We start from the raw sequence: 19938 nt of genomic DNA on the forward strand, positions 1-19938 counted from the left end.
GCAAAACTGAGTTACAAATTTCAAGGTACCCTTGAGCGTTTGAATAAACGCAAATAATTTGACACAGGTAGTGCCTTGTCAGGGTGGGTAAGAGGGTGGGTTTCCCTGATGTGCCCCCTTCAATAGCTCAGTTGGTAGAGCGGAGGACTGTAGGATGCTGAAGGCAGTTATCCTTCGGTAGTTGGTTCAACTCCGGCTCGAAGGATGTCTTTATTTCTAGCCTCTATTTGCTGAAGAACTGTTGCTTGAATTTAGAGAGATGCAAGTTATGCAAATTCTGAGATGACATTGAATTGGCCTTGCTCCCCATTGGGTAAAACATCAAGACATGAACAGTTATCAGGCAAAGCTCAGTTCCAAATTTCAAGGTACCGTTGAGCGTTTGACTAAACGCAAATAATTTGACACAGGTAGTGCCTTGTCAGGGTGGGTAAGAGGGTGGGTTTACCTGTTGTGCCCCCTTCGATAGCTCAGTTGTTAGAGCGGAGGACTGTAGGATGCTTAAGGCAGTTGTCCTTTGGTCGCTGGTTCGACTCAAAGGATGTCTTCATTTCTAGCCTCTATTTGCTGAAGAGTTGTTGCTTGAATTTAGAAAGATGCAAGTTATGCATATTCTGAGATGAAATTGAATTGGCCTTGCTCTCCATTGGGTCAAACATCAAGACATGACTAGTTATCAGGCAAAACTCAGTTCCCAGTTTCAAGGTATTGTTGAACGTTTGAGCAAACGCAAATTATTTGTTTTTCTTTTGTGCCCCCTTCGATAGCTCAGTTGGTAGAGCGGAGGACTGTAGGATGCTAAAGGCAATTATCTATAGGTTGCTGGTTCAACTCCGGCTCCAAGGATGTCATTATTTCTAGCCTCCATCTGCTGAAGGAATGTTTGTTGTCCTCAGAGAGTTGCAAGTTATCATGCACTTTTTGGTACATTGTGGAAATGTCATTTATTTTATAACATTACATTACATTATTCTCCACTGGGTAAAACATATGTATACTACAAACATAGAAATCTGAACATTTACTCTTGTTTTTCTCAACGTTGTCATTACATGTATTAGGCAAAACTGAATTCCAAAGTTCAAGGTATTGTTGAACGTTTGTCCAAATGCAGATGCTTTGAGATTTATGGTGCTGCTGAGTAAGGGGATGAGTAAAATCTAGGGAAACTAAAAAATGTGAAATCTGAACATAATTCCTGTTCTTGTCTTTGTGTTTCCCTCCCAGAGAGTTGCAAGTTGTCACACAATTATTTGACTCAGTTTTATGTTCCCACTTGTGGACCATATTGGATTTCCAAAAAACCACAAGACTATAACTTCTCAAAGTTGCCTTGGCACATTTTCTGAAAATTTGTTGTTTAAGAGTGTCAACAGAGGCTAGTTTAGTTTAAATCAAGTGCCCATCCAATTACACCCTTTCTCTTAACTTCTATACTCTACAGAAAATTAGAATAACCTCGGCAATGACCCCAAATTGACTCAAACACCCAAGCATACAGATGAATGGAGGTAGATTGACAGCATGAGCCAGAATGTGACACGGTTGATTCAGAAAGGCTTTCCCCCCTTGCCAGCGTCTGAAACCACTGCCATCCATGCCACTTCCAGTCATACCCTCACACCAACATTTAGAGGAAAAGAAAAACAACAAGGATGAAAATATCCTGAGAAATGAAACCAACTGGACAGGGAGGGCAGAGCATAGCACAAGGGGTGAAAAAAGAAGAAATATAAACTATTTTTGGTAATTCAGGGAGGTTGTGGTGACATGTTGGTATTACCTGCACAGGGGTTACGGTAGAGAGGTGGTGGGCTGGTGGTGGTTGTGCTGGTTGTTGTAGTTTGTGTTGGGACTAATGCAGGCTCCTCTCTGACTCTGTTGTCCCCATCGGGACTCACTACACGGGAACAGAAAACAGACAAGTTGAAAAAATGCTCATGAAACCAGGTCACTGAAGGGTTAACCTACCAGAAGGAAATGACTTCATTCTTTAAAAACCTTCAAATCAATGAAAGCAGGTTGACTAACATGTTCCTGATATATTAAACCATAATTAAAGAGTAACTTTCCACCAGTTTAAAATTGTTCCTTTTAAACATGACATAATTTGACCCATGTTGAATGTTTTTATCATTAAACTCTTTTATAGAGCAGAGATGGCCGTGAATAAATCATCTTCCATTTGAGGTTGAGGGGAATTTCAATGAGCCTGTTTAATTGGCTCTTTCTCGAGCGCTATGAATATCCTGATGAAATCTGTTGTTGGTTTAAACCCCAGCATCACCAAAGTAAAATGACTTTAAATGCCCAAACAGTAAAAATTAAGATTCCTCCATTAAAGTCTTTAATGGGCATGAACTACGTCACTTTTATAGTTTAGTAATTCTGTTTCATGTGATTGTAACAAAGAGGGATTTGCAATAAAGTAAAAACACATCCACAAATGGTATATTGGAGTCAGTAAGGAAAGCATATGTAACAGACCAAACTGTGATCATATCTGGGTGTTCAACAGGGGACCATATAATGAGTTTTGGCTTTATTGAAATTAATATTATACTTTTCTGGCTCTGTTCTCTCACTTTTGTGCTCCTTCTTCTAAAGTGGGCTATGAGTTGTGACGAAAACAAATTTTGTAGACATGTAAATAGTTAATACATTTTCCTTTCTGTTAGAAGCACAGTGGTAGAGAAAAGTGGCATGTTATTATTTTCACTTTTGAAGTCTGGGTGAGGTCTTTATCACTTATTTCATGTATTTCTACTGAGGTAGGAGTTTTTTTTCTTCCAAAGACATTTTTTTCTGTCATTTTGACATTGATAGAATAGAAAAAAAATAGTAGCGCTCAGTAACATGGATGAGAGTAACTGAAGTAACTGAAAGTACTTTTCCTAAAGACTAGCATCTGTTTTTCTGTAATACGTTTATCTGTTTCCACCCTTTCCGCTACATTACAGATGGCAACCACTACAGCTAAGAAGTGTCCAGAATTTCACCCATTACTTAGTGCGCTAAGCACTAAGCTATTGATTCATATTCTACACATACCAGGTCATCAGAGGATAAACTTCTCATGTCTGTAGATATAATATAACTTAGTTATAACGATTGTGTGACCTATACTCAAATCTACAATCTACACTTAATTTAGCATCTGTAAGAACACAAAGATGCATAAAACAATCTATTTTTCTGATTGTTAATTAATCCAGTAAGGGGTTAAGTTGTTTCCGTCTGACACAGGAGCTTAAAACAACGGTTTTAGGATGAAATGCCAAAGTTCTGTTGCGTTTCAGCCTCACGTTTACACAGAAACTGTTTTAGCCAACTAAAAACGCAAACTTTTGAAAACAGCCTCCATAGTGGGATTTTTGGGAAACGCTGCTAACACCGTTGCAGTGTAAACAGTAAGCTGGCATTTTCAGTGGAAACGCCGACCTAACGTGACATTTCCGCACTATCCCATACAACCGTCCAACACTATTGTTGTTACGATCATCTCAGAGTGTTTTCAGTCCCTCAGCATTACCGTGAAAACGCAGATTTTTTCATTGCCTTTAGCATTTTCAGGTGAAATGTTGTCCTATGAACGGGGACACAGCCCCCTAACACCTCACTATTGTTTTGATGAGAGGTACTTCACGCTTTATTTGGAGAATTTTCAGCGCATTACTTTCACACAAAAACACCGCTAAATAAGGCTCTAGTTCTCATTGTGTCGTAAAACGGCGCTACCTCCGCTGCAGAGCCACAGCTGGCTACGAGGTGCTCGCCACATAGTGTATTAGTCCGTGCGCACGGCGTGCCAGATGTAAACAAAGGCAGGTAGTCTGCCAGGACAAATTATGCAATAACAACGTAAAGAGTGGTGTTTTTGTGTGAAAGTAACGCGCTGAAAATTCTCTAAATGAAGCATGAATGCAGACCGATATCAGATTTTTTTGGTGGGAGTGCGTTTATTTGTGTTTTTGGTCAAGTAAAATATGGCCCCGTCTGAGTGCAGAGGAAACCAGCAGAGGAGCAGGGAGGGGGTGGTTGGTGTGAGCACTCTGGGCTTCTGCTGCACAAAATCACTGCTGTAGGGGTAATTTCTGCCCTAAACCTTGTAATAGGACCCAACTTGTTCCATCCTGGAGTATCACTTTAAGCACAATATGGTTTGCCAGTGTGACTGTGCCCTTAGATTCCGCATGTATCCACCACTGAGGTTTACAGTTAGATTATAATTTTTGTTAGTGTTGCAGATTGACTCAGTTACACATGCAAATGTATTAAAACAGCCTATTTAAATATTCTTCTTATTTTATTCAAAACATTAGGGAAGCATGAAGCTGCCAATATAATGAAACTCTCATCCTCTTCCTGATGGCTTGTAACAGAATCAGCCAATACCAAAGTCCTGTATTGGTATTGGGACTTCAAAAGTTGGATCGGTAAATCCTTAGACAACCATCTTTATGAAACATAAACAAAACCTGCATCTCACCGTTTACAAAGAACCAAATACTCAAAATATTGGTCTGACAACTAACAGAAGACTTATACCAGTGCTGTCTGAAGAAATATCAAATGCTACCAAGCTAATTCAGTAACAGACAACAAACTTCCTTTCCTTTTTTTCTCCTATTAAAGTCTACTGTAACATTTTAGAAGAAGGAAAGCCCAAAAGCATCTGTTTTGACCCTTAGCTAGCCACAAACAGTACACATGCTAACACATTAGCTTGTTAGTGGGGGCTGGTGTCACTCTTTGTTTTCAGGAAGTGCCATTCAAAAGAAGAGTTTTCTCACATCCCTTTTTGTTCTGAGTGGGTTTCTTTAAACTAGGAGTGACTGAGAGCAAGCAATTTGAATCGAGGCTGCTGACATATTTCTCTTCACTTGAATTATTTTTTTCATCAAGTTGAATAATTTACAATCATAACCAGATGGTTTCAGTGAGAGGGGTGAAAAAATGAACCCTCCATAGAATACCTGGTGCACAGGAGTGTCCGTCCTCCTGCAGGATGTAGCCCTGGTGACAGTCGCAGCGATAGGAGCCCCAGATGTTGTTGCACTTGTGCTGGCACAGCTGGCCCGCGAAAAGCTGACACTCATCCACGTCCTCCTGCTCTTCCACCGTGTTGGCAGCTTCATCTGTGGAGCTGATGGAGAAGGCTTCCTTGGGGAACTTGCTGTCTGTGACTGGAAGCAGAAAGAGAAAGGATGAGGGGAGGATCTCAAATTAGACACAGCAGCAGATTGTCTCTGTAATTTATGCCTTACACTTACCTCATGAAGACACAAAACAACATCTGCTCACCCATTACATTTACAGCCTGTGTTTAAGTGGTGCTTGATACAGAGCTTCAATTACAAAAGTTCCATCATTAGAAAAAACAACAGCAGCGAGTGGAAGGGCAGGACCTCAGTGCTGCGTTTAAGAAACGCTTGTGAATTCTAATGTGAGAGTAGAGTGCTCAGGAAATAAATGCACCTGATGCTGAGTGTTTCTGGAGAGCAATTAGTCGAGTAAAGAGGAAAAAATATTCAGTGGATTAAAAAAACGACACGTCCACTTACAAAAATGAGTCTTTTTAGCTAACTCTTCTATGACTGTTTAAATATCATTGGCTTTATAACAGCGGTCCATTTGGACTTGAATGAATGAATGAATGAATGAATGAATGAATGAATGAATGAATTTATTTCGAACATGCAAAAAAAAGAAACAAAACAGAAATAGGTCGTCACCATAAACAAACACATGCATACTAAACTTAAAAGAAAAACGAAGACTGCAGCAACAACCTGCATGTGTTACATAACTACATGCTCGAAAAGGAGTAGGAAGAAGTTAAACTTATTTAATCCTACCCCTATTATCCACACCTCCTACGGTGATATCTTAACTTTTACATATTTATACTTTTCATACACATTCACATAACATTTCCCTTATATGATACTTAATTTCTGTATATGTTTTATTTGTTTGTTTGTTTAATTTTCAATTGGGGTTAAGTTGGACTTAAGTTTTTAAACTCATTTCTGTGCATTCTCTCAAACTACGTCTTTAATAGCTAGGTGCTGCCTATAGTGAAAGAGTCAAGAAGGCTTAAAGACCAAGGTTGTGGGTCTTATCAGAGAAGCTGGAGGAGGAACTAGCAATGTGTGTGTGTTTGGCAGTGCTAGACAAATCACTTTAAAAATCATTAGTTATAGTTTCTCATTACTTTCCCCAAAAAGTCCAGTTTTGAGCAGGTTTTGCTCTGCGACATAATGTTACATACATTACATGCATGATCTTGCCTTTTACATTGACAACGCTGAACTGGTGTCTGTTTACTTCCATCCTGAAAATGCCAGTTTTAACCCCACAGATCGCTCTGAACTTGTGTGAATCAAATTTGCAGCTCTGTCCCCAGGTTGGACAGACCTGCCAACACCCTGATTTAGGAGCGATTCCTCCTCTTTTTAATCCTGTCTCTCATGCCACTTCTTGTAATTTCTCCTGATTACTGAAAGAATATATAGCCCATGTAGACATGTTTTTATTAACAATACTATGAAGATGTGCTTTTACTAACTTGGTTGTACACATGTGCTCATTGTTGTTGGTATGAATTGCAGGACACTTGAGGGGGGCTGGGGATTCCTGGGGTTTTATGGAGCACCCAGAGTAGAGAGTGACCACAAGTGAAGTTAATGTTTATACCCAATAAAAAAAAGAAGTAACTGTGTAACACGAATAACACAAGTCAGCAATTACTTTTTTAGAGTTGAGGTGTTTCAGTCTAAGTAAGGAAGGTAAACAGTTAAAGGAAGGAAGGAAGCGAGATTTGTGTGTCTAACAGTTTCTCTACAGATAAGTGAAGGGGGGCTGATCACCCACTTGATGAATGCCAGTCACTGACAGAGCCAGAAGATGACCAGCAGCCAATCAGAGGGGGACAACACCTGGAGAGCCAATAAGAAGATGACTCAACCTACATTCTTTAGAAAAACTCTGTTAGTGACTATATATTGGTGCTGAGAGAGAGAGTCAGGGTCAGTCTCATGAACTGTCTCTGCAACATGTAGGGAACAGGGAAATGAGGCTGCACCAGAAATCTCTGTAAATGCATATTCTTGACATATTGTTAATAAATTTGTGTTCAACTGAGAACCAGGACGTCTCCTGATCCTTCCCCATCAACGAACTGCGCGGAAAGAGGTGAGAGGTGAATGGAATCAGATTAATAATTTCAAGGTATTATGGTCAGATTGAAAGCATCACATCTCCAACAAGAAGTAGTTTAAGTATTTGAGACATTTAGAGCTAAGACATCATTTTGAGTGACAAACTATCTGTGAGGTACCCTGCCAGAATAGCAGTGTGGGAAACTGACTGAGGTGAACAGTAAAAGGTACCCTGTAAGGCAGTGTGAAAATGTACCCTGTCAGGATCGCAGTGTGGGAACATGACTTAGCGCACGGTTAAAGGTACCCTGTAAGGCAGCGTGGGAAAAGTAGCTCTGTCAGGATAACAGTGTGGGAAGATTACTGAGCACCCAGTTAGAGGTACCCTGCAAGGCAGTGTGGGAAAACAGTAGAAGTAACACTTAGATGTATGTCATACACCTCACCTCATTTCCAACATTACCCCTGATTAAGTCTGATCCTGTCATCCCAAATATATTTCCAAGACAAAACAAGTCGTCTACTCGTGCCTTACATTCAAACCTCAAAAAGCATCCACCCCTCTCCCTCTAGTGGGTTTAATCCAAAGACGCTGCAGGAGATCCTCTCTGACTGCAGGTTACACAGACACACACAGGTAGCTGTGTGATATTTGTTGATAAAAAGTTGACTTTAGCTTCAGCTCTTTGTTAAAGACATGTCAACATGACAGTTCTCATCATTTCTTGTGTGTCTGCCGCTTTTCCTCCTCACCAAAGAAGAACAACATTTTACTTGCAGCTCCTCTCTTGTGCCTGGCTAAGCAAGCCACCTCGGATACATAGCATTCTCATTGTACTTTGAAATGAAAGTGTTAAAATATTAACACTTGAAGTTGAAAATAAATCATCAATTTATTAATCTAATTTTTTTCTTAAACTTGGACTCATCAAAGTATCCACCTTTGTTAGAGCTAACAGCTGGACACTCCAGCTTAAGTTCCTCTAAATGTTTGTAGCTTTCTCTGTTTTCACTCTTCTATCCAGTTCATCCTAAACCAGCTGCACAGGGTTTAAGTCTGCAGACTGGGACTGTGCTGGCAGGGCCCTCCATGTTTTCAAGCTGATTATCTTCTTTATTCTTGAAGTGGTTCTGGCAGAACTTGGACTGATGTTTGGGCTCCTGGATCCAGCAAAACAGCCCCAGACCATCATGCCTCCTCCTCCATGTTTACATTTGTTGTCACACACTGAGGAACCATCCTTTCACCTAGTCGATGTGCAGCGTACACAAATCCTGTGATGAAGCAAAGATTTCAAACTTTGGTTCATTCATCTATATCTCCATCTTCCTGTCTTCAGTAGTCCATTGGTGGTGTGTGATGGTCCAGTCCAGCTTCTTTCTCTTCTTCTGCCTCTGTCTCAGTGATGGATGTCTTTCTTTCTGCAGTCTGACCTGTCAAAGCTGCATCTCATCAAAGTCTTATCTTCACAGTAACTGAAACTGAGACTGAGACACTACCACCTCTTTGAAGCTGTGAAGCTTAAAGCTGTTGACTAGGCCTGCCACGATAACAAATTTTGCAAGACAATAAATTTCCAAAATGTTATTGCCGATAAACGATATTATTGTCAATATTATTTTTATTTTTTTTTTTTCATTTTTTCATTGATGCAATTATGATAAATGGGATAATAAAGTGAGTACACCATATAAAAAACAAGAAACTTTAATTTCTTAATAGTATTTAACTGTAATTAAAAGGTCAGGATCTTTTAAATAAAATAAATTAAACAAAAAATATAATAAATTTAACAAACAAGAAAGAGAAAAAAAATACAATGAAAATGAAATGGACTCTCTTTTAGAAAAAAATACATGTCAATGAAAATTATTAATAATAATCAAAAACAATAAAACATAGACCCTGTCTCTAAAGAAAAAACAAAACTCCAAAAGAAAACCAACAATAAAAACTATAGCCTAAATAAAAGGGAGTTTATACAGTTCCTGAATTGTTTGTAACATGTACATTTTCCCAGTCAATCCGTACTGTCTGTCAAACATTTTTAACATTTCTGGCTTTCAACCGTATTGAAGGGCTGCATTTCTTTGGTAATGTATCTGTCTTTGAGCGCCACTATTTGGTGCTTTTATTTCTATTTACTTTGCCGACCAAAAGCCTCAGTAAGAGCGGATTGTCAAAGAACAAGGCTCCGCTGCACCTCCCCTTCTTCTTTTTTGTCGCCACTATTTTCAAACAAATGCGACACATCAGCTCGTTGGTGTTCATGAGCTCACACTTTGTTCATTCTGATAAAAAACAAAATATTCCCACACTGGGACTGTGGCAGGCGGCTTAAGAACCGTATCTTTCGTGCCATCACTCATATTAGCGTGTGTTTCCTCATTACCCCTCAGGACGCTCGCTTCAGCTCTCTCCTTGTGTACGCGGGAGCAGCCCCTCCTTCACCCCAATGATCGCGTTTTTGACAGATGCTCGCTCTGCTATAAATCTGCTAAATCCGCTATAGAACCTATGCACCCCGATGTTAGGAAAGATAGACGTAGTGAGCCATCTTCTCATTCAGCCTCTTTGGTGGAAAGAGAGGAGGAAAACAAACATGCATGCACGTGTCAGTTTATCGAGGCTGGCAAACTTACCGAGGACATTTTTATTTATTGTTCTGTTAATTGATTTATTGATTATCGTGACAGGCCTACTGTTGACTCCCAGAAACTGGTCTTCTGGTTCTGGTTCTGGTTTGGTTCTGCCAGGCCTCTTCCTGTCAGAGTCTCCAGTCCCAGTTTCTGAGTGTCTTTGGATGCTGAAGGAAACTCTCCTCACTGAGCTCACCTTGACTTTCTTTGACTTCATTTCTCTGTAGTAAAGACCCACTATACACCTGTAGAGATTGGTTGCATCAACTTTCAAGGCTTGATCAAACTCTGTTGTACATTGGTTAAAAATGATTTGTGTGTGTTACTTTGTGTGATTCAGGAGTATTACTTCTATTCATTTTGTAAATTGCAAACAGCACAAGTGTGACTCTTCTTTTAAAGACAGGATCAGCTGTGCATGAACGGCAACACTGTGATGATTGTACTTTAAACAAAAGCAGGGTGAAAGAGAGAAAACTATGGCTCATTTAGCTGGATGGGGACAGTATCATTAGTGTGATTTACGTGTCAGTTTTATAAATATCACGACACAGTCTGAACCATAAGTTCATAGCTACAGTGTTGCACAATGATCAAACCCACAAGTGAAGCTCAGGAGGGAAACATTTTTGAGGAAAACAGGAAACAGAGAAAGATGTTTTTTACAGGATGAGATATTTTTTTTTCGTGTTGTGAAAGAAACAAGAACAATGTTTTGTATTGAATCAGAAATTCTTCTAAAATTGATCAGAAATCCGGGTTAATCTCTACAGGCCTCACTGAGAGCCTTCAACAAAAATACACTCAGAAAGTAATCCAAGCCTCACAGTAACGACACCGCCTCATTGCTGTTGGATTCCTGCTGTAATGGCTCCAGTCTCAGGGCTTCAAGTAAATATTTCTCACAGTCATTACCTGCGGTTTAAATTCAGAGGAGCGAGGCGATTACATTTTTCCTGTTTTAATTAAAAGGCGGTGAGTCAGACGAGCGAAAACATATCCCCCAAGGAAATAATTACAGTGCATCTCATCCTTATTTTCATCCATAAAACACGCACAAAGTGAAGACATCCAGAGAGGGGGTGCGGGGGATTTTACACACCAGCTTGAACCTTTATTTTGCCTCCTCTGACCCTTTCACAGCTTTCAGCAGGTTAATTGATTCCCACTCCAGGATGACATCATTCACATATCTCTTTACAGCTGGAAGAAATGAGCTTCAGTTGAGGATCAGAGAAACCTTCCCAGGGTTTCCGCTACATATAAATGATCATGGTGCACACCACGGCAAAATTAAAGCCAACATGACTCTAGAATGATATTATGAGACCAAAATTGCCTTGACTAACACTCACTCTCATGGTAAGATTACATTATGGTCAAGAGCAATTAGAGACAAGAGCGCGGGCAGGTCTTTACACTTCTCAGCTCTACAGTGTGGACATAAGACACGTATTTATTGGAGAAAATTGATCAATTAATTAGTGTTGACAGATATATACTATCATCTTACTCTTTACATGCTGTAATGATGCAAGTCACATAATAATATTCCGCGAGTCGCAGAGTAAACGTTTGTTTTCTGCACTGTCACGCAGTGTTTTTATCAGTATATAAAGTCAGCATAAGCACAAGTGTTCCCTGTCACTCTGTGTGGTTTGAATTTACTTTAAACTTCATTCGGATCAGCTTGTGGAGACTGTCATGCTGATCGGCACTGTGATGCAGTTTGTCTACCTTTAGCTTCATTTTGGCTATGGCTGCCTTTTGCAGCAGCTCTCTCTTCTTTGTCAGTTTCTTGTAATTTTTTCGTCTCTTTTTCGTAATCTTTGTATTTGGAGTGGATCATTACTTTGTATGGCTCATTGTTGGTCATAGACACCAAACTTTTTGTGGCTTCAGTGATATTTTTTGCTACTTTTTCTCCTGTGTTTGTCTGGAGATTCTTCATGTAACCATGGCTGCATTGTTTACATGTGAAATCAGCTGTTAGCAGCCTGTAGCATATCAATGCTAACTAGTGGAAGGCCTGATGTCTTCCCACAAGGTGAGGAGAAGGAGGTGAGGACGACGTGCTGGTTTTCAGGTGTGAGCTAAGAAGTGATGACATGGGCCTGTCCGTCCATCCATCGTTATTGGGAACGTAAGATCTATCTCCAATGAGATAACCAAGCTAGCTGTGCTAACTCAGCAACAGAGGGAATACCAGAGGGCAGAGTAGCATCATGCTATTCACAGACATGGCTAACAGAGCTAACCTCAGACACCAACGCCACAATGGAAGAGCTTCACCTGCTGTGAGCAGACAGGATCCAGGAGACAGAGACTGAACAGACTGATGAAGAAGCTCAGTCCTGGACCCTGTGGAGGTGGAGGCTGGCTGAACTGGAGAATGATGGACAAGCTGTCAGCATCTATTTTCTTATGGACATTTTTGCACTTTCTATACACTTTCTTACTTTTGTTTTCTTGATTGCTGCTGTGACTTCAATTTTGTTGTACTTGTTACAATAACAATAAAGTTCTATTCTATTCTATTTTTTAAAATTCTTTTCTATTCAATTCTTTTTAAATCAACAAATGAATATTCCACCAGCGTTTGTTGATCAAACCTGAAAGCCTGTTAGCTTTCATACCACTGTTATTATGTGCCTCTTTGCAGGGGCGTGTCCAGACTTTCAGAATGGAGTGTGAGGGTGAGGGCAATGACATAATTAGAGGTGGCCAGAGTGTGCATACACACAAATTATCACCATTTATCTCCTTTAACTTCACTCTCTACTTTAACAACTATAAGTCATTATGATCGTTTGACTATTATATTACAGTGTAGGATTTTAGTACAAAACTGTAGTTTGTCCATCAGCCAGGCTAAAAAATTTAAAGTAGTTTTAATTAAAACATAGATCTCAGCATGGTTGCAAACTTGTCTCTAGATAAGGATGAGTTGTTTTTGTGTTTCAGTTTTGAATAAGGCTGTCACTTTACTGCATAAATTGGATGAATTAATTCGCCTCAAATTAATGTGTTATAAAAATCAATACAACATTTACTAATTGGCTGCCAGCCATTTTCAGCCAATCTTGAGCAATCTTTCAATACCCAAATAACATTGTTTTCTATGTCTATGTCAACACCAAAACTACCTAAAAAGAGTGGACACTCTTTTTTCATGTCTTCCTGTTTTTGATCCAAAAAGAGACAAAATGTCCTTTATTTTATTGCGCTCCATCCTTTGATCCTCTCCATGATCTCCTTCATCTTTTCTTACAATGGCGCCGCTCTTTCTCTCTGAACTACCTCGACACATCCTCAGTTGGAGCGTGAGCTGCCTGAACTTTTCTGACTTGCGTCTCGCTATGTCTCTGTCATCTCACATCTTCTCCTCATATCCATGCTGATCTCTCATCCAATGAGTGCACTGCTCTCACCCACAGTAGTTTACAAGCATGATTTTAATTACATCAGACCCCACCTCCCCCTGCTGAAAAACACAATTTACTTCTATAGATGCAGTAAATGGTTGCAATCGAACTAAAAAAAGAAGAAAAAAAAATTGGCTTTACAAATCTTCTCTTCTTCATGTATTCATTTGATTAGTCATGTACAACAATTTTGAAATGTCCTAGAATTCAGATTCTTTATTTGGGGACCTTAAGCAGATATGAGATTAAAATGTGATTAATTACATTAATTAATTACAAACCCTTTAATTAATTAGATTAATTCTTTTGATCACCTAACAGCACTAGTGTTGAATGTATAATTTATAAAAGTTTTAAGTTGTGAAACAGTTTCAAAAAATCCTGGAGGAAACCCTGCATCTGATGTTGTGAATGAAATGATGGACAACATAAGGCAGTGAGTGAAGTGACCTCACCTCACCATCGCACTCGGACACAACTGTTTCCATAAAAGGATAACCATGAAGGATGACTGGTCCACATAAATGAACCGTAACAGTGAGGAAAGCTCTTCTAAAACCCAGATCATTGGTTTACAGTCAGTTATTATCTGAATTTAAGACTGCTGTCTAAAAGAGATTGAATGCTCTCATAGCGCAGTAGAGTTCAGTCCAACAGAGCAACACGCTAATAAAAGCTGCTCCTTATTAAGTCATATTTCATTCATTACGATTCTGATGTCATTGATGAAAAACATGCAAATCCCTGCTCACGGAGCTTACAGCTGCAAACAAGCCATATATTAGGTCATGTTTAGAGACCACAGCAGTGATCAAAACTCCAGAGTTCAAAAACACTCCCCTGTCGTGTTTTGAGGAAAGGAAATACAGAGAGGTCTGGGAATGCATATGCTGGCAGGTTAATTCTGAGCCACAGCTCCTGAGAGTGAAACTTCATTGATGTCACTCTTTAAGGTACACGATGGATCAGAGAAGGAAGAAAACTTTGCTGGCACAAGTAGAGAGACAACAGCCCGAACCCCCATCTGCTCCTGATTCATCCCAGCTTGCATACTTCTGTTCACATTACTCTGAAAGGTAACATTCCTGCTGACCAATCAGCCGCGAGCAGCTGTCTTTAAAAGAGATCAAAACTGGCCTGGATTCCACCTCTGACATAAACGTCAATAAAGGCAGAGTTTCAGTGGTTTTAAGGCAGGGCACAAGAGTTTGTGGAGGGTAGTTCATGCCAAAAATGGAACTTGCAGAAGTATGGTGTAAGGAAGCTGTCAAAAAGGACGTATGCGTAATTAATGATTTGTAATTTTAATTTAAAAAATTCCTGTGTCAATAAAGTTATTTCATACAGAAATCTGCTATCATATATGTAAGTCTGTGAAACTGGGTTCAGGTTACAGTTTTTTTTATATGAGTGCAAAGTCTTATGTAAATAATACAACTCAACTTTCTACGACTACGAATTCTTCCCTACGAGTGCGAATCCAAGATTATGAGTACGAATTGAAAAAGTGCTGAAATGACGTCACTGAGGTCACAGGTCACACGAAAAGCAATCGATCTCCTCCAACCGCGCATGCCCAAGCCACAGAGGTAAACATGGAGTGGAATACGGACGGAGACAGCCTCCCAGGTGCCTCCAGCTCCAGAGAAACACAACAGGTAACGTTTATCATAACGTTTAGAATGAACAACACTACAAAGTGTAAGATCTATCCCCAGATAGTGTAAGATCTAAAGTTCTGCAGGATTTTCTTAAAAAATAAAAAATAAATAGATAAATAAGATGTCAACTTTTAAGGGAATAATCCTGTTTAATCAGCTCATATGGGCCTCTTCTCATGTGTGTCATTGTCTGTGTCTGCCTCAGCCCCCTCCTCTGCCTGTATGTTGATGTTTTGGTTGTATCAGGATGTTTCTTAGCAAAGAGAAAGCATGGTTGCCTCCGCCAATCACAGCACACCCAGTGCACAAGGGACCTTGTGTGTTGATAATTGCTAGTGGAAGGAGCTATCATGAGCAGCAACGATAGTGGACGTAGAACAGAGAAAGAAAAACACAACCAAAGTGAAACAAAACGGCAAACAGATGAAGCTTTTCCCCAAACAAGGTCGAAGTTTGGCTCAGCTTTCACTTGTTTTCAGGACGGGAGCAGCACGGGATGAAGAGGGACACGAGTTTGCATTCTGCTAATGAGGTATGTGCAAAATACCCGTAATTAGCTTGTGACTATTTTTTCCAAATGCTGAAGCAGAGACACGTCAAAAAAGCAGATTGAGCTGGATAGGAAGTGTGCAGATACCAACAAAAAACACCCACTGACTGTCAAAATAGAAAACAAACTGTCAAAATCAGGTCAAATTTAGTTTGAGGAGAGGATCATCACTGGGGTTCTGCTGTGGCTCCAAGTGAGGTCGCCACAGAAACTGCTCCCCCTGGTGGCTGGCTGCAGTATAGGTCAAAAAATCTGGCTCCCCAGTCATTCCAGATGGGCTGTGGTCAAACTTTCAAAAATTATTACACCTCGTAGAAATGTTTCTCACATCTGTTTGTTGTAGTGATTTGAAGATATTATTCGGCTGTCTTCTATTCAAGTCCTTCTTTCCGAAAAAAAAAAAAAAAAGTTTTCATAAGTTATTAGTGGTTAAAAATGAGGCTTTAAGTCATGCTTAAAGATGATTGACAGCTCCTGTTCATGTGTATTTTTTTTCAGGGATTGTAAAATATGTTGGGAGGGAGAGCCAAGAAGAGATTAGACTCTTTTAAAAGAAATAAATAATTATTATTTTGTCACCAGGCTCCACTCAGATTCTCTCTGAGTCCCTCATAGCCTCTACTGTGCAGACCCTGGCTGCACAACGACACTGTCTGTAATGGAGGTATTTTGATTTCAAAATAATACAATGGTAAATGACAGAGCCACGCTGTCCACTCTATATACAGTCTATGAACTCAACATGCAGCCACTGTGAGCTGACAGATTAAAAATGCAATCAACACGCAGTGGAGCGGAGTCGGCAGGTGATGTATCTGGTGTATTTCCAGCCTTATGGCACAACTTTGGAAAGTACTCCTCTGCATATTGGATTGTGCTAACTATGGATGTCACCACCAACCAATACATTCGGTTCTGTTTCTGTAGAACCAGCAGATACTCAATCAAAAGATGGATTTCACTTTGGGACTATGCTTTACTGTTACACCTCTCTGTGCTACGCTCTGCAGTGGAGGCCTTACTGAAGCATAAATACTCCCTGTAAGTGACCGTATGTAGGGGTGTTTTGTGTAAATACATTTTTTGACATTAAGTTGAAATAATGTTGCTCGTTAAAAAAACTATCTGAACTCTATCATGTGGGAAACTTCTATATCCACCCACATTCCTTCTGTCAGTGGTTACATTCATTCTCATTAGAAGAAGTACCAGAGCAATGAGAGACATGGGAAAATATCTGCTCTGAAAAATAGTCTTGGTATAAACTTGTTTAAGGGAATTAAGCACTTAAAGAAATGTTGTGTTGTGTGTTTAGTCTTAAACAGAGCCAGGAGGTACTCCAAACAGAGTTAGATCATTTGATTTTTTCCACTCGTGTTTCCCTTTGGATCAATGTGGAGGTTTATTTCTCTTGGCGTCCGCTGCACACAGAGTGTTTGTAACTGTTAATCCTAACACAACCCCTGAGCATGATGGATGTGTTGTAGCTGTGCACTGGGTAACAGATACCTTGTCTCGGCAGAGCAGTCGGTCTGGGCTTCTGCTTTCTCCTCAGAGGGATCTGGTGTTGACTCTCCCCTTCTTCGCAGCAGGTGAGGAAGATGTGACCACACGGGTAGCCCAGGTACTGGTTGGCCTCACAACCCCGCCCCTCACTGCGAACCCGTAAGCCCAGGGCGCAGCAGCTGCAGCACACCTGCCAATCCACACACAGTGCAGTGCTTATTAGCGCCGAGTGTGTCACCAGGGTGCCCTTCACATCTCTCATCACCACCTCTCTTTATTGCTCTCCACTTTGAGCTGTGTTTAGTAAACAGCAGAAGAGGAGGAGGCGGAGCAGCTAAACAGGCGAGTGAACACACAGCGAAGGATTTCAGCGGCTGCCTGGAGCTGAAACACATGTCACAGAAAGAAAACCAGACCTTCACTTTTCTTTAACTTTCCTTGAAAACAGTGACCTGGCACGACGGTTTGGCTCGCTGGCTGTAGCACATGAACAGTTTGCTCCAGGGCCAAACCACTGGGTTTCCTCTTTGAGAAACAGCAAAAACAATCGGAGCTGTTTCTGAGCAGAGGCATGGTTCCCATTTCAATATGGAAGTGTTTAAATGTCTGCTGGATGCTAACACAAATGGAAGACTCTGGCAGTTCTTTACAAATCTGTTTTGGCCTGGTCGCCAACAAACACAAATACACGGCCTGAAGGCCTCTCTGTTAGCGCAAGGTATCTGAAATTAAAATCTCAGTCTCACTGGAAACAGCCATGCATTTAATGGGATGTTAGAAATGATCGACACAGAAAACACACTGACACACTCAGCGCTCAGTTACCACTCGACCCCTGCTTGTATTTAAACATACATGGTGTGGTTTCAGGGTCTTTGAACTAATCTTGAAGAAAGTCAAACCCCTCTCTGGCTCAGACACTCGTTTCATACATTATTTAAGAGGAACATGTCGTTACCTCTGATGACTTCAGTGTTTGTTTGAACAGGTCCCTCTGTCTTTAAAATCTGCGCTCCATAAACCAACGACGTCATGTCTTACATCCATGACTCAACCACCTTTTCTTGTTCCTCCCAGCATGCACCCTTCATTACGCGCTCCCTAATGAAAGGAATCGACTTGAAAACATGATTGTAGTTTTGTAAGCTGGTGAGACAGTGTTGTACCTGGTAGGAGTCCTCCGTGCACTGGTCCTCTTCGCTCATTTCACACGTGTCACCTCCTCTGGCTGACATCATACCTGACTCACACTGGCTCTCCCTCACAGAGCTGAGGCAGCACTGCTTCTCTGCAACACTGACACACACACACACACACACACACACACACACACACACACACACACACACAAGTTTGAACAGTACACCAAACTGAAAGAAAGTTAAGCCAAGGCCTCGGGCTCTTTGAGAGACTGGACATAGTTACTGAAAGTTTCACAAACAGATTGTGGAGCCTCACATTCAGAATTTTGACCATCACCAACTTGTATCTATTTTTCTGGGACTTTATTTGGACACCAGGATGGCTGAGTATTGTCCTGACAGTTAGTGGTCAATCACAGCCTCACCTTAGAGCATACCTGGATATATAAGGGTAATCACCTTAAGATCAAATATGACATGTAGGTCATTTTTCACGATGTCATGCATCTTAGATGTCAAAAAGCCACTTGTAAGAATAAAAAAGTAGCAAACTTTCTTCTTGTATAACAGTGAATCACAGAGCATTTCATTAGCCATATGTCTAGAAAGTGATGATGTCAGATATGACCTACATGTGACATCCAGCCAAGATATAAGATCTAAGATATAAACGCATAATTTTGTATCCAGTCTAAACTGGTTAACCCTTTGGTTTTAGACATTTCATGGAAAAGTATTATGATATTTGAAACTTCCAAGTTTTGATAAAAATATGTATCATTGGAATTAATACTCTAATAGCACATCCAATCAAATAAAAAGGCACATTCAAATTTATAGCAGCAATTGACTGTCTCTTTTCAATAAGTATAATATTGTAGTATAATATATGTTAATCTAGTACATATAGGGAAAAACATAAAGTATTCTAACCATTTCCATTTTTAATAGCAATTTTACTTCTTCTTGTACTAACTTTTTGGTGGAACAGCTAAAATTTGTTATGCTCTGCTCCATTTTAACGGTGAAACTTTCTCTGATAACTTTCTGTGATGATGTCAGCACTCCGATATTATCGGCAAATAATGGCTTGAAAACAATAATGATATTGTGAATTATCAGGTTTTTCAATAACCGCTGTCTGTTCTGTAGGATTCAGCATTTCCACGCCTGTAGGAACACAGCATGAGGCGTTTTCAGGTGTGCGCTTGATGGGGTAGACCTATTGGGATTGCCAACCATAGCAACAATGCTGAGATGCTTGTGTTCATACAGAAAACTGTACCTCTCACACATGAGGACATGGGGAAAACAAAATAGGTCAGTCATATGAACCAGTCAGCTTCAGTCTTCTCAAGCTTAATTTGTTGTACTTTAAAGGAGGGCTATGCAAAAGTTTGTGAACAATACCGCGTCTTTCTTGTTTTTATTTTCACCATTTTGTCACTCTTGCAAAAACTCTTGAGCCCAGTTAATAATTTGATGATTGGATTATTTGCCAAGTTGTGGCCAGCTACTTATTCACTGAACTTAGAATAAAAGAGGACTATGTTTACCACTCTGGACTGAAGATGCATCTCCCTTGTTGTGATTTGGTCTATAGTGTTTGAGACAAAATGTTTCTCTTTAGAAACTCTAAAAAGATAATAAAATGCACTTTTCCACATAACCTTAGGTGAAGTTGTTCTCTTATTTTGCACAGACAGTGTGTACATTTGGAAAGCTGTGTTGCAGCTATGTTTGCATCCAGTGGGGCATCACAGTGAAATTAGGCATAATGTGATTATTCCAGAATAGTAATTGTATTGTTACCTCATAGTTTTGGTGTAAAAAGCTTGCATATATGAGTAT

General features: G+C 40.1%; 1 protein-coding gene across 1 annotated transcript in view; it reads right to left on the reverse strand.

Annotated features, from left to right (window-relative positions):
* Positions 1-19938, reverse strand: part of fbln2 (fibulin 2) — a 152809-nt gene that overhangs the window by 72444 nt on the left and 60427 nt on the right. The window contains exons 4-7 of the mRNA XM_074666100.1: positions 18112-18241; positions 16949-17135; positions 4977-5186; positions 1784-1900 (exon numbers count right to left, since the gene is read on the reverse strand). Coding sequence (XP_074522201.1) covers positions 1784-1900; positions 4977-5186; positions 16949-17135; positions 18112-18241 — 644 coding nt within the window. The remainder of the gene's footprint in view (positions 1-1783; positions 1901-4976; positions 5187-16948; positions 17136-18111; positions 18242-19938) is intronic.

The sequence above is a fragment of the Halichoeres trimaculatus genome, unplaced genomic scaffold, assembly GCF_033239565.1.
Source record: "Halichoeres trimaculatus isolate MK-OKI-2021-1 unplaced genomic scaffold, fHalTri1.1 fHalTri1_scaffold_1, whole genome shotgun sequence".
NCBI classification, from domain to species: Eukaryota; Metazoa; Chordata; class Actinopteri; order Labriformes; family Labridae; genus Halichoeres; species Halichoeres trimaculatus.